This window comes from Callionymus lyra, chromosome 1 (genome assembly GCF_982586985.1).
Source record: "Callionymus lyra chromosome 1, fCalLyr1.hap1.1, whole genome shotgun sequence".
NCBI classification, from domain to species: domain Eukaryota; kingdom Metazoa; phylum Chordata; class Actinopteri; order Syngnathiformes; family Callionymidae; genus Callionymus; species Callionymus lyra.
Window position 1 is genome coordinate 39,118,734 of NC_141818.1, and position 13,087 is coordinate 39,131,820.

A 13,087-nucleotide genomic window follows, 5' to 3' on the forward strand; every position below is an offset into this window, starting at 1 on the left:
AAACATTTGATAACATAGTGCTTAATTCTTATAATTGTTAACAAAAAGTTATAAAATATACCAAACAATTATTCCAGCATATTTAACTTAATCTTATTTCTTGATTTTAACACTTTTTGTTTCGTCTTTCTCCGAGATACCGGTACGATATTTACTGATAACTATTTATTATTAAATTATTATCAATCAATTAGGTGCATATTTTCCTAACACTCATCTGAGGTTGGGTCATGGGGGCAGCAATCGGAACAAAGAGGCCCGGACTTTCCCTCTCCTCAGATCCTTCCATCTGTATTTCTGTTTGTCAGTTTGTCATGTTAGGTTTTGTTTGTTTGTTTTTGCCAAGATGAAATCAGTTCGAGATACATGATAAGAAACAGAGACACAACAGTGATTGATCTGTAAGCACGCACTGTTTTTAATTTGACACATAAACCCACAGCATCAATTGATTAGAACAGCACAGATGTCATCACCCAACACGGTAAAACTTTCTGGTCATTGTTTGGGGTAGTAGTAGTACCACAATTTTGAAAAGAAAGCAACGAAAATGATGTAGTAAACTACATTTTCTACCAAAAAGTTCTATTCAAACACCAGCAGTATTTAAAAGGAACGTTGTATTCACGATGATATAGTGAAAACACACGACGACAACAACAACGTTTAGGCCTCAAAATAAGCAACAGTATTTTAAACAACACGATAACAGTACATCACACTGTCGAGCTCTCGGATAACACCGACGTTACATCGAAGCCACATCTTTACATTTATGTACAGGTATAAATTCTACTGTGTCAGAGGGGCCAAAATAAAAAAAGGTATTTTTCTCTGAACAGCCTTGAATGATCCTGAATCTTTGAATGTTCGTCTATTGTTCGTGGCAAACAACCCGTCGTGGCTTGATTTCTGATACATGTTACAAAGTCAGTAGAAATATATTTCAATAGAAATCAAACATTAGTAACAGTCTTAAATCAGTCCTTGGCCTGGATTGGCATTAAGTTCGGGCTTCTCGTTTAAAATAAGGTATTTTCTCTTCAAATATAAGTAAACCTTTCAAGGCATTTTCAATAAATGTGTGCATTTATAAAGTTAAAAATCCAATATGCAAGTGAAAGCAGTTTCCGACGGCAACCGTTCGAAGCCGCCCACTGAAATGTAGCTTCATAAATAGAATCCGTGGTTGTTATATTGGCGTACAGAATAGCAAACGTTACATTTACCTCTCTGATTCTGTGCTTTTTTTTTTAAGAACGTGACATTTGAATTTCAAAGTTTTAAAGTAATTGCTTTGGTTTTGCTGTTTAAATGACCCACTTATGGTCGAAGAACAAGTCATCTTGCGATGCTACAGTAGAGCTTTTTGGAACAGGTAAACAACGTCAGAAAACCCTTTCCGCTCCCAAAATACACTCGATTTTCCTTTTGGCTGTTTCTGTCAGCGCCTTAAAGAAGGGCAGAAATATTTCCTTTTGATATTAACTTTTAATCTAACGGATTAAAGCTCAACCTAAACATGTCCTTACGAGAATCAGCTCTATTCACTATTTCAATAGTTGGAACCTGCACTTTTAATTCATCATAAACAACCTTTTTTTTAAAAATAAATGAGGATGTGTCATATCAATATTAGTTTGGAAAAGCAGATAGAAGTGGACTTTTAAATCAATCAAATGTTGTGACGTACACAAAGCCAGTTTTAAATAAGTAAATGAATCGTCCACTTCAACCAATAATCCTGACATTTTTGAAGTTGTTTTGTAAGAAGAATAAACATTTTTTAACAATGATTGTTTTCATTTAAAGTTGACTTTTATTTACATTTGTATAATACTATTAATAGTATATTGTTATGAACAACGTTCTCCAGTTAAAATAGACTAAAAACGAGTCAATGCAAAGGTCAAAAGCCACAAAGTCTGAGTTCACTCTCGGAGCCAGAAGGCGTTTCAAAAGCCGTCTCGTACAATCACGGGCGTCTGCCCGGCGCAGCTCATCAGCCTGGCGAGGTAAAAGATTTATTCACGACAGTTTTCTACCAACTTCAGAAGGAAAGAAAAGTGTGAATACTATTGCTAAATACACTTTTTGCATGTCTTACATTGGAAATGCCAGATCAATAAAAACACACCACAAAACACACACACACATAGCAGCGATCAACGGTCTAAGAGTTTTTTTGTTTTTGTTTTTGTTTTCATCTAAGCAGCACAGACCTTGTGGGGAAAAAAATCGTGCCTCTACCTGTTTCCCACTTAGCTTGTGCCCAGTGTCAAGTGACCAACACTAACAAACGGAGGCGAGAGACGCCCCGAGACGGATGCGGTCGGAAGTCGAAGGAAGTACCGGGTAAGACCTAAAAGCCGTGAAATAAGCCAGCGAGATAGAGGTAAGTTACGCCATCAACTCCTTCCTCTTTTTTATTTTAAACAGAGGTTATTCTTTTGGGGGTCACTTGACAATAAACCTTCCAACGTAGCGAAAAAAATTCCCTCAGTCATTTCAGTGCCAACCCCAGGACAGCATAGAGCCTCATAACTAGATTTAAACGAAAGAGTGTGACATCCTATCTCAACTCAAGCCACAGTCACCACCTGAGCAGTTTAACCATCTACGCCCAACGATCACATTAACAACAAGATCACGTGATATGAAGTGTTTCTACTACAAAAAGGATTCACCATCAAATATAAAAGCTCCATCTGTAAGCCGGCATGTTGTTATAAACGTCTACGAAAAAGACTTCAATGAACAACAGGCACGTCAGAAATTCGTTTTGCGGAAAAAAAAAGAAGATAATTCTATCACGTAAAACAGGCACGTGATACGTCTCTTGGAAAATGGAACGAATGGAACTCAGTAACGCTTGCTTCATGCTGCTGTTTGTTTAAAGACTACCGGGTGTTAAAAAAATCAACGATCGCCCTACCCGTGCTGCAGGTGTGCACTCCAGGTAGGACATCCACCCACATAGACTTCAATAAGCTACAACCATCCCGTGACTTCCGAAATTGAAGCAACTCAAATGACAAAAATAACATTTCCAGGGGCACTTCATGATCTATCCGTTGAGACCGTCGTTTTTACATTCATATCATTTGAGCAGTAACAGTACATCCATGGCTGAATCAACGTCATTCAGATTTCAATAAGGTTTTTTCATTTTAACAGTCTTCGAGGAAAATGGTACAATAAAGAGGTGATTCTCATCACCGGCTGCACCAAACCTTTCTTTGAGGAAGAAACTTAAGACACACAATGAAGGAAATAAGGAATCAATTCGTCACAAAAACTGCCGATTGGAAACGTGTCTATAATGAACACGCGTGAACTGAAAGTTGAGTTGTTTTTTTTTACGCTTAAAATACTCAACATTTCCGGTGTAAAGGCAGGGAAATAAAAATACATATATAAACCTGATGAAACAGTACCCATCGTTTAATCTTGTTTTTTGTTCATATTTGCTGCGAGAGGATTGAATGATGAGAGGACGCTACACACCAGGCTCAGGTTAAAAATCCCGCCTAAAGCACAGAAGAGGTTGCATCGTAAAGTGCGTCACGATCATAAGCCTCGTCTCGGGTTGAGATGAAGTTGAGCTATAGGATGATGGCGGCCATCTGGGTTTGATCCGAGAAAACAACAAACATCCTGTATATTTTTAGGGGGGATGGGGGGAGAAAAAGAGCAACCTCAGAGCAAAGTTAATTCCAGTTTCTCCAACAGTCGGCTCCTGGTGAAAACCAAGACTTAACTTCAGTGAGTTTACACCTACTAGTCTTGATCTACGCGTGAGAAAAAAAAAAACGGCCTTTTGTCGACCATGTTAGCGGCGAGTTCACTCCACGGCGATCAACACGTCGGCCTCTTTCCCGCCGGCTTTTTCCCGATCTTTCTTCACGTGGCAGCGACAGACCTCTATGCCCGAGTCTCCCGTCAGACACCGATGTCGAAAGTGCTCCTCGTCGTCGTCGTCTTCGTCGTCTCTGCCGAGCAGCACCACCGACATGTTGGAGGAGGGGGTGGCGGGACGAGGGGGGGACGGCGTCGCCACTTCCTCTTTTTGCTTCCTCGCCAAAGCCGCGAGAGGATCCGGGAAAGCCTGGAGTTGAGCGCCGGGAAGGGGGGAGAGCAGGACGCGAGGTGAGAGGGGAAGGTGACGACGAGCGCCGTTGACGGGCGGCAGGGGGAGCGTCAGAGGAGGGGAGGTGTTGGCGGCCCCCCTGCCGCCGCCGTAGCAGGTTTTCGGTATGAACTCTGAACCGGATCTGATGTCGGAGAGAAGCTGGGGCAGAGTCGGGCGTGCGGTCGTGTAACCGACTTCTAGCTGCGGCAGGACGACGCGGCCTGTGGGGCTCGGCGAGGACAGGCGGCCGCCGTTGACCCGGACGGAGAAGGCGGCGCCGCAGGGCGAGGCGAGGGAGCAGGAGTCCCAGGAGCAGCCGGTGAAGCTGTCAGAGCTCTGGGAGGAGGCGCCGGGGGCCAGATAGGTGGGGCGGGGTCGGTGTGGATAGGTGAGGCCGGGGTTCCCGCCCGGCAGAGCGAAGACGGAGTCGTAGGACGGCGGCGGCGTCGTCGGCTGAGCTGCCACCTCCTCGTACGAGGGCAGCTTGAGGGACGACAGGAAACCTGGGATCGAAACAAGACGTGTTACAGTTAGTTTCACACTAACTAGCACTAGTTAGTTTTAGCCTGTAATACATTTGTTTCATTAATAAATATGTTAAGATCATCCACTAGGACTGGGTATCATGGCCAGTTTCCTAAATCGATTCCATTTTACATTAAAAAGGTTCTGAATCAATCAATTAAATCAGAATTTGCTCTTGAATAATGAAAATCACTTCACTGTGTTAAAATGTACTTTGTTTTTTTTCCCTCTCACCTTAAGCATGGTTTCTACTTCATGCATGCTCTGCCCTCCCGAGGGAACCCACAGACGACATTCATGAAGTAGAACCACGGTTAACACTTTGATGTAAAAAAAAAAAAAAAAAATTCCAAAAGTGCAACAACAATATCAATGTAAAGATTTGTCTGCCGGTATTAAAATTATAAAAAAGTGTCTGAAAGTTCTAGTTCAATTTTTGAGTCACGACATCTGTAGTAACAAACACTTAAGTTGAAAATATTGACCTAATCTTAAACTGCGATTCTACTTCATGCATGTTGTGCCCTCCTGGGGCAACCCATAGAAACAACCTATAGAGCAGTCTTCCCCAACCTTTTCCAACTCAGGGCCCACTTTTTAGTCTCAAAAACCTTTGCTGCCCACCTCCGACCCATAAATACGAAGGCATTATAATGCGTTCTCATTTCCTTGTCACACGTATAATACTGGAAGGAAAAACAATATAATGAAAAGAATATTTGAAAATGTTTAATATCCTTTTAAACTAAACAAGTTTTAACATTTAAAACATTATTATGTGTGTATTTTTTTTTAAATATAATTACATCCACCCTCCCACCAAAAAATGATACCATTTTTGAAACGATTTTGCGGCCCACTTGCAATACCTTCACGGCCCACCAGGGGCTCACCGCTATAGAGGGCTGAGCTTGCATTAATTTCATTTTTTTTCAGCTTTATTATGCTTTAACATTAAACATATGTTTGCCTTTTTTGTACTTTGCTTAAAAGAATGCAAAATGAAAGAAGAAGAAAGTTATAATAATAAATAGTACAGAAACACAAAGAACAACCTTCGATCCCCTGCCAGGCTCACTGATAATCACTGTACGTCACTAATCTATAAAGCATAACTTTAACGCAAATAATGCAAAGAATCCGCAGGATAGTTATTATCAGCAATGATTATCTAAGTTGTGTTTGTTTTGTATCACGCGGCTTGTTGTCGAAGGTCAACGTTAGCGCAGTGTGATACCTTGGGATATCGTGGGATGGATTGCTCACCAGAGTTTCACCCGTGTCGGTGAGTGTATGGTTAGCAGATTAATGAGTTAAAATCCGACATAAACACGCTGCTGCGTGATGATATTCAACTGGATTTCACGCTCTATTCACTGACATACATTTTGAATGATACTGAATCAATCAAAGCCCTGATGTCTGTCATTTTGACTTCCCGCAACTTTTTAAACGGCCTTTTCAAAAGTCGCTATTTGGTGTGAAATGCATGCATCGGAGTCAGATAATGAAGCTACATACTGAGGTCCAGCATGGAGGGCGGGTAGTTACTGGAACCACTGTAGGCCATCAGATTGATGTCCCGCTGTTGTTGCTGGTGCTGAATCCTCAGTTTGGTCCGACGACGACGGAAAGCACAGAGACAAATGAACAGGATTAGCATCGTCCACAGAAGCCAGAACCCTGCAGAGAAAATGTTAGAAACATTTTAGATGTGTTACCTGTTAAAAAGAAGTCAATGAAAGAGTGTTCCCTTTGAATTACCTGATTTACTAGTAAGAGAATAACACCATTCATTCTTTAGAGAATGTTTCTTAAATTACAGTATTTTCCGCACTACAAGGCGCACTAAAGAGCCTTTAATTTTCTCCAAAAACGACTGTGCGCCTTATAATCCAGAGTGCCCTATATATGAACATTTCCCTAATGGGTGACTTATTTACAAACCCTTTAGCCGACTGAGCCGACACGCCGTGGGCGGGATTACGTCATTGCGTCACCACGGGGTGGGATTTACGACGCACGTCATATCATGGCGGACGGCTGTGGAGTAAGATTACTGCCACCATTTTGAGCGAGTGTGTCTAGGTTGTTGTACACTCAAAACATTTTTTTTTGCTCAACCAGTCATACACATGCGTTCAACATGTCATACACGTGCGCTCTAGCTGTCATACATGCGCTCAACTTCCCTGCTGCGCACTCAACATTTGTCTGCTCACAACACCAGTCTCGCCTGCTTCTGCTTGAAGCCTTTTAAACATCATTACCATGGGAGTGAACGGAGTTGTCAGAACGCTTAATAAAATTTGACTTTATCTGACTGTTTTGTTGACATTCCCTTTAGCACAGCTTTATCTAGTAGATGCATAACACAACCCCAGTCAAAAGTTGGACTGTATCTTTTATTCTATGAGCCTTATAATCCGTTGCGCCATATATATGAAAACAGTTCTTAAATAGGCCATTCATTGAAGGTGCGCCTTATAATCCGGTGCGCCTAATAGTGTGGAAACTACGGTAAATAAAAAGGTATAACTACACCAACCTCATCTCAACTACTCCTGGGCAAAAATACATACATGTATATTTATATATTAAACTCCATATTCAGGGTTTGTTTGAGTCTTCTTGAGTTTGAGTTTGGAAAGACGTATCCTCTATTTGGTTGGGTTTTTTTTCCATGTCGTAATTTTTTCAAACTGACTGGGGGATATTTGGGAGTTGCTGTGACGATGGACGTAAACGTTCGGCAACAGTTACTCACACCAGAGCTCGTAGTAGTAGGTGCAGCAACCGGTCTCGGCGCAGCAATGTCCCGTCTCACACAGGTAACCAGGTGTGTCGTTTACTCCAGGACAATACTTTGGGCTGGCTAAAGACCCCTCGCCAGAACCCGTATGAAGCGTCACCACCTGCTGGACAAATCAGACAAATGCATGATTTGTTTTAATTTGTAGGTAGAATTTTTTTTCAGCTCCAAGTTACTACCTGGAAATAAAATGCTACTTATGCGAATGAATCATGATTTTAATTTGACCCTCAAACATCAACCTGTCGTCGGATTGGAAAGTTCTCAGGTGTTACCAAAATGAATGCCACAACTAATGCTAATGCTTTATATCAAGTCAACTTCACATATTAACAATTTGAGGCTATAACAAACATTTTTTATTAGACCTTAGTAGATCCACGTATGTCAGTGTCCTTTGTAGAAGCCGCTACCTGAGAAGAGAAAGAAAATTATATAAAAAAAGATTTTGAATTGTCTTTTAATAACAAAAGGTTCTACATGATGACAACGCTGTGCCGACTAATCAGTTGCTATGGCAACTGCAATGTGCTGAAGGCGTTTTTCTTCTTAAACATTACACAAATGAAAAAAATAAACTAGAAAACAGATTTACTCACGGTGACAGTTTTTGTCCCATCCAGCCCCACCAGAGACATTGTCATCTGGAAAAAACAATGCACGGGAAATCAACAATAACATGACAATAAATACTATTTAAATCAATTATCTCTTTGATGATGCAGGTCGTGTATTTATTGATTAAATATCGTGTTATCTTTTTTGCGTATTATGGTTACCACCGAAGAATCAGCCTCCTAGTAAACTTGAATCCTTTCAGAGAAAGTGTGAAGGTTTGCCATCTTTTCAAACGCCCACCTGTTCTAGGAGCGACTCAGCGGTAAGTTGCACATTTCTAAGAGCTGCGTGGATCAGGATTAGGTGTCTTTGTTCCATCAGATTCCCTGGCTTCCTGTTTGCAGAGTGGTCGGGAATGTGCATGAGGTGTCAGTGGAGAAGAACACAGTGTGTGTTGACCCTGGACGTAACAGACGTTGGAAGCTAGTCACATGTTCAATAGAATTATGAAGTATATACGATTGATTTATCTACATGCCTTCTTTTTATTGTTTTTATTGTCCATTTATTTATTTAAATCAATCATCATCAAAACAGTCTTATTTCCTTGAAATTACTTTTTAGTCTTATAAAAACAATACAAAAAAAAACCCCATTAATATTTTGTTTATCTTTGACAAATACGAGAGGATTAAATAAGAGATTTCAGATTTTTTTTAAATAAGAGACTTTGAAATAGGAACAAAAAATAATTTATATATTTATATATATGTTAATAAAGTATTTATGATTGATCTTTCTACATGCCTCCATTTTCCTCTTATTTTCTTCATATATTTATATTAATTATCATCTTAATAGTCTTAGTTGGTTGGAATAAGGGTTTAAATTATATATATATTTGACATTACATTACAATTATTGATGATTCCACTATTTTTGACAAATACAAGGAAAAAACGGAGCGATCTAAGAAGAGGAAACTTTGAAAAAAACAACATTTTATCAGTTTTTTTTCTTTTAAACTCCAGTATATGAATATGAGACCGACTTTGCCAATTCCATTGAAATGACAAGGTTTTAAAAATGGTGACGGAACATTTGGCACTTTAGATTTCGAGTTTTGACATTTTTAAGTGTAATGATGCTTAACAAAAAAACACAAAGTAGCAGCTCTAGTCGGTCCTCGTGTGAAGTAGGGCGGATTGTTACAGTTACAAAACAACACAACATGAAGCCACGTTGATTGTACAACAGACCTCACTGAAGTGTTACAAGTGTTATCAACCTTCTCACCTTCAGTGTTTCTGGTCGAGTAAAAGCAACTTCTAGCTTTGGACAAAAAAGTTGTAAAAAAAATGTTTTGAAGTGTGGAGTTCCCCAAGGATCAGCCATCGGACCCCCATTGTTTATGATATATATTTCTTTGGTTTTGTCTACACAAAAAGAAAAGGGTTATTGTGTTGGCTTTTATCAACCAGGTAACTTCAAATATACCTTACAGTACGTCGTAAGAAAATACTTGCTTTCCATCGAACTAACAACTTCCTTTTTCATTTTTTTGGTAAGTTTCCTTATAGTTCTTCACATCAATATTCTTAGCTCATCTTAAACGTTAATTTGTATCAAATAAACCACATAAAACGACCTGGTGGACCGAAATGACAAGGTTTTAAAAATGGTGATGAAACATTTGTCACTTTAGATTTCGAGTTTTGACATTTTTAAGTGTAATGATTCTTAACAAAAAACACAAAGTAGCAGCTCCGTCGGTCCTCGTGTGAAGTAGGGCGGATTGTTACAGTTACAAAACAACACAACATGAAGCCACGTTGATTGTACAACAGACCTCATTGAAGTGGCACAAGTGTTATCAACCTTCTGGTCGAGTAAAAGCAACTTCTAGCTTTGGACAAAAAAGGTGTAAAAAAAAAAAAAAAATTGGAGTGTTTTGAAGTGTGGAGTTCCCCAAGGATCAGCCATGGGACCCCCATTGTTTATGCTATATATTTCTTTAAGGTCTGGTTTTGTCTGCACAAAAAGAAAAGGGTGATTGTGTTGGCTTTTATTTACCAGGTAAATTCAAATATTCCTTACAGTACGTCATAAGAAAATACTTGCTTTCTATCGAACGACCTACTTCCTTTATCATTTTGTTGGTAAGTTTCCTTATAGTTCCTCGCATCACTATTCTTTGCTCATCTTAAACGTTCATTTGTATTGACTCAAATAAACCACATAAAACGACCTGGTGGACCGGATCCCCCCCCTCCCCCCTCAGGGGGGCTTGAGTTTGTCGCATGTCGTAGTAAATAAAAAAATGATTGTAAAGTGGAAAATGGCCTCAGCATCAAACCAAAACTCGTTTACAATAACAAGTGAAACACATGTGGTCATTGATGATGTGTTTTAAGGGTCTGAGGTCATCAAGTTTTAAAAAATTATATTTCTGTCCTGGAGGACTCTAGAGGACCACACACGTGACGAGAGGCACAAGTCTGCTTTGACAACACTGGAGACCCAAAGGCAGCATGGTGCGTGAAGTGCGTGTAGGCGTGTGTGTGTGCGCGTGCGCGTGTGTATTTACCTCCTCAGCCTTCAGCCCGAGGCAGAACGTCAAGGTTTTGTCCGGATCCATGGCAAAAAAAAAAAAGATCAGTTTCCCCTCAATAGTGAGACATCATTTTTTTTCCCGATCCCCCCATCACTGCCGTCCCACTCCAAAGACGCATCCGCCATTCCCCAGGACGGTCGGTCGCCCCCCCCCGCCCCCCCCCAGCCTCTCTCTCGGGTGTCCGACACAGATGGACCCGCCTCGTGTGGCGGGGGAGTCGAGGTTCGTATGCGATGCTTTCCCTCCTTGGAAAATGTGCAACGACGTTGTACTCGGGCGGAGGAGGGTCGGGGGATGATGTCACGCCTCTCCATCCCCGAAACTACTAGGATGAAGCGCGGGGCCGGTGATTGGCCGGAGCTCCCAGCAACAGTCGGTTACTGCCGCACGCCGTCGACTCGCCTCCCGCCGAACTCCATGCAAAAATTTGTCAAAGTGCGTGTAACGTGTCACTAATATTCACCAAAAGCCCACAGACACAATCGATGATTAATAAGATACATTGACGTGAAATTCGGTTTATATCGGACGCTTGGTTTTTTGACACATCCGAAGTTCTACAATTATTCTCACTTAAAAACAATCCGGCCTTCTTTAAAGTTCAACTCATGTGTCGATTTAAGTGTGTCTTAAATCGATATTTGACTCTATTGTATCATCAGTACGTTTATGTTTGTACAAAACTCTCTTTTCATTAAAATATTTACATTAGAAAATGTGCTTAAGCCCCGCCCACTGAAAACTATTTAGTTTTATGAATCTCAGAGGTCTCCACCTCAAAGACACTCGTTGTATAAACAAAGTGGGCGTGAGTAGAGCTGCCGGGAGGCGGAGTGAAGCCATTATTACGTCACAAATGATATCGCTCTCATAGCCTCTCTTTCGCCGAGATATTAGAGTAAGTAAGTAAGTAATTCTTATTTGTATAGCGCTTTTTCAGACCAGGGTCACAAAGCGCTTAAACAATCAAAACAATGTTCAATAAAGTATATACTTTAAAAGTCAAGATAACACTGATGGGGGAGAACTTTATAAATGAATAAGTTCAAAACTTGGCAATGATGAGGGACTTACTGCATCTTGGAGAAAAGTTTGAAACATGGGAGTGAGTCAAGAGAGTTGGGTTTTTGTGCCAGTTGTCCTTTTAATACGTCCCTGCTACAGCCAATAAGCCTTATGCGGTGTTCTATGTATGCACTTCTGGGGGGATTCCCAGGGGTAAAATCCAGGGATCAAAGGTGTAACATGTCACTAATATTAACCATAAACCCACGGACACAATCGATGATTTATACGATACATTGACGTGAAATTCGGTTTATATCGGACGCTTGGTTTTTTGACACATCCCGAAGTTCTACAATTATTCTCACTTAAAAACAATCCGGCCTTCTTTAAAGTTCAACTCATGTGTCGATTTAAGTGTGTCTTAAATCGATATTTGACTCTATTGTATCATCAGTACGTTTATGTTTGTACAAAACTCTCTTTTCATTAAAATATTTACATTAGAAAATGTGCTTAAGCCCCGCCCACTGAAAACTATTTAGTTTTATGAATCTCAGAGGTCTCCACCTCAAAGACACTCGTTGTATAAACAAAGTGGGCGTGAGTAGAGCTGCCGGGAGGCAGAGTGAAGCCATTATCACGTCATAAATGATTTCGCTCTCATAGCCTCTCTTTCGCCGAGATATTAGAGAAGGTAAGTAAGTAAGTAATTCTTATTTGTATAGCGCTTTTCCAGACCAGGGTCACAAAGCGCTTAAACAATCAAAACAATGTTCAATAAAGTATATACTTTAAAAGTCAAGATAACACTGAAGGGGGAGAACTTTATAAATTAATAAGTTCAAAACTTAGCAATGATGAGGGACTTACTGCATCTTGGAGAAAAGTTTTGAAACATGGGAGTGATTCAAGAGAGTTGGGTTTTTGTGCCAGTTGTCCTTTTAATACGTCCCTGCTACAGCAATAAGCCTTATGAGGTGTTCTATGTATGCACTTCTGGGGGGATTCCCAGGGGTAAAATCCAGGGATCAAAGGCGTAACATGTCACTAATATTAAACATAAACCCACAGATACCATCGATGATTAATAAGATACATTGATGTGAAATTCGGTTTATATCGGACGCTTGGTTTTTTGACACATCCCGAAGTTCTACAATTATTTTCACTTAAAAACAATCCGGCCTTCTTTAAAGTTCCACTAATGTGTCGATATAAGTGTGTCTTAAATCGATATTTGACTCTATTGTATCATCAGTACGTTTATGTTTGTACAAAACTCTCTTTTCATTAAAATATTTACATTAGAAAATGTGATTAAGCCACGCCCACTGAAAACTATTTTGTTTTGAAGCACCTTACCTTACCTTACCTTACCTTGATTTTCTGGAACTCCTGTTATGTTATCAGTTTTATCGTGCCCTTTAAAGTATATACT

General features: G+C 40.2%; 1 protein-coding gene across 2 annotated transcripts; it reads right to left on the reverse strand.

Annotated features, from left to right (window-relative positions):
• Positions 1-394: 394 nt before the first annotated feature.
• On the reverse strand, positions 395-10,710 carry LOC148089452 (uncharacterized). 2 transcript variants are annotated; one of them, XM_087806904.1, is made up of 6 exons: positions 10,615-10,710; positions 8,069-8,113; positions 7,838-7,882; positions 7,425-7,572; positions 6,179-6,340; positions 395-4,635 (listed from the first exon to the last, which is right to left on the reverse strand). In XM_087806904.1, exons 1-6 carry the CDS (start codon positions 10,663-10,665, stop codon positions 3,845-3,847), a joined length of 1,242 nt encoding a protein of 413 aa, XP_087663030.1. In that variant the 5' UTR covers positions 10,666-10,710; the 3' UTR covers positions 395-3,844. The 2 variants fall into 2 exon arrangements, with proteins under 2 accessions (XP_087663030.1, XP_087663023.1); XM_087806897.1 differs by having other exon boundaries at positions 7,425-7,575.
• Positions 10,711-13,087: the final 2,377 nt, after the last annotated feature.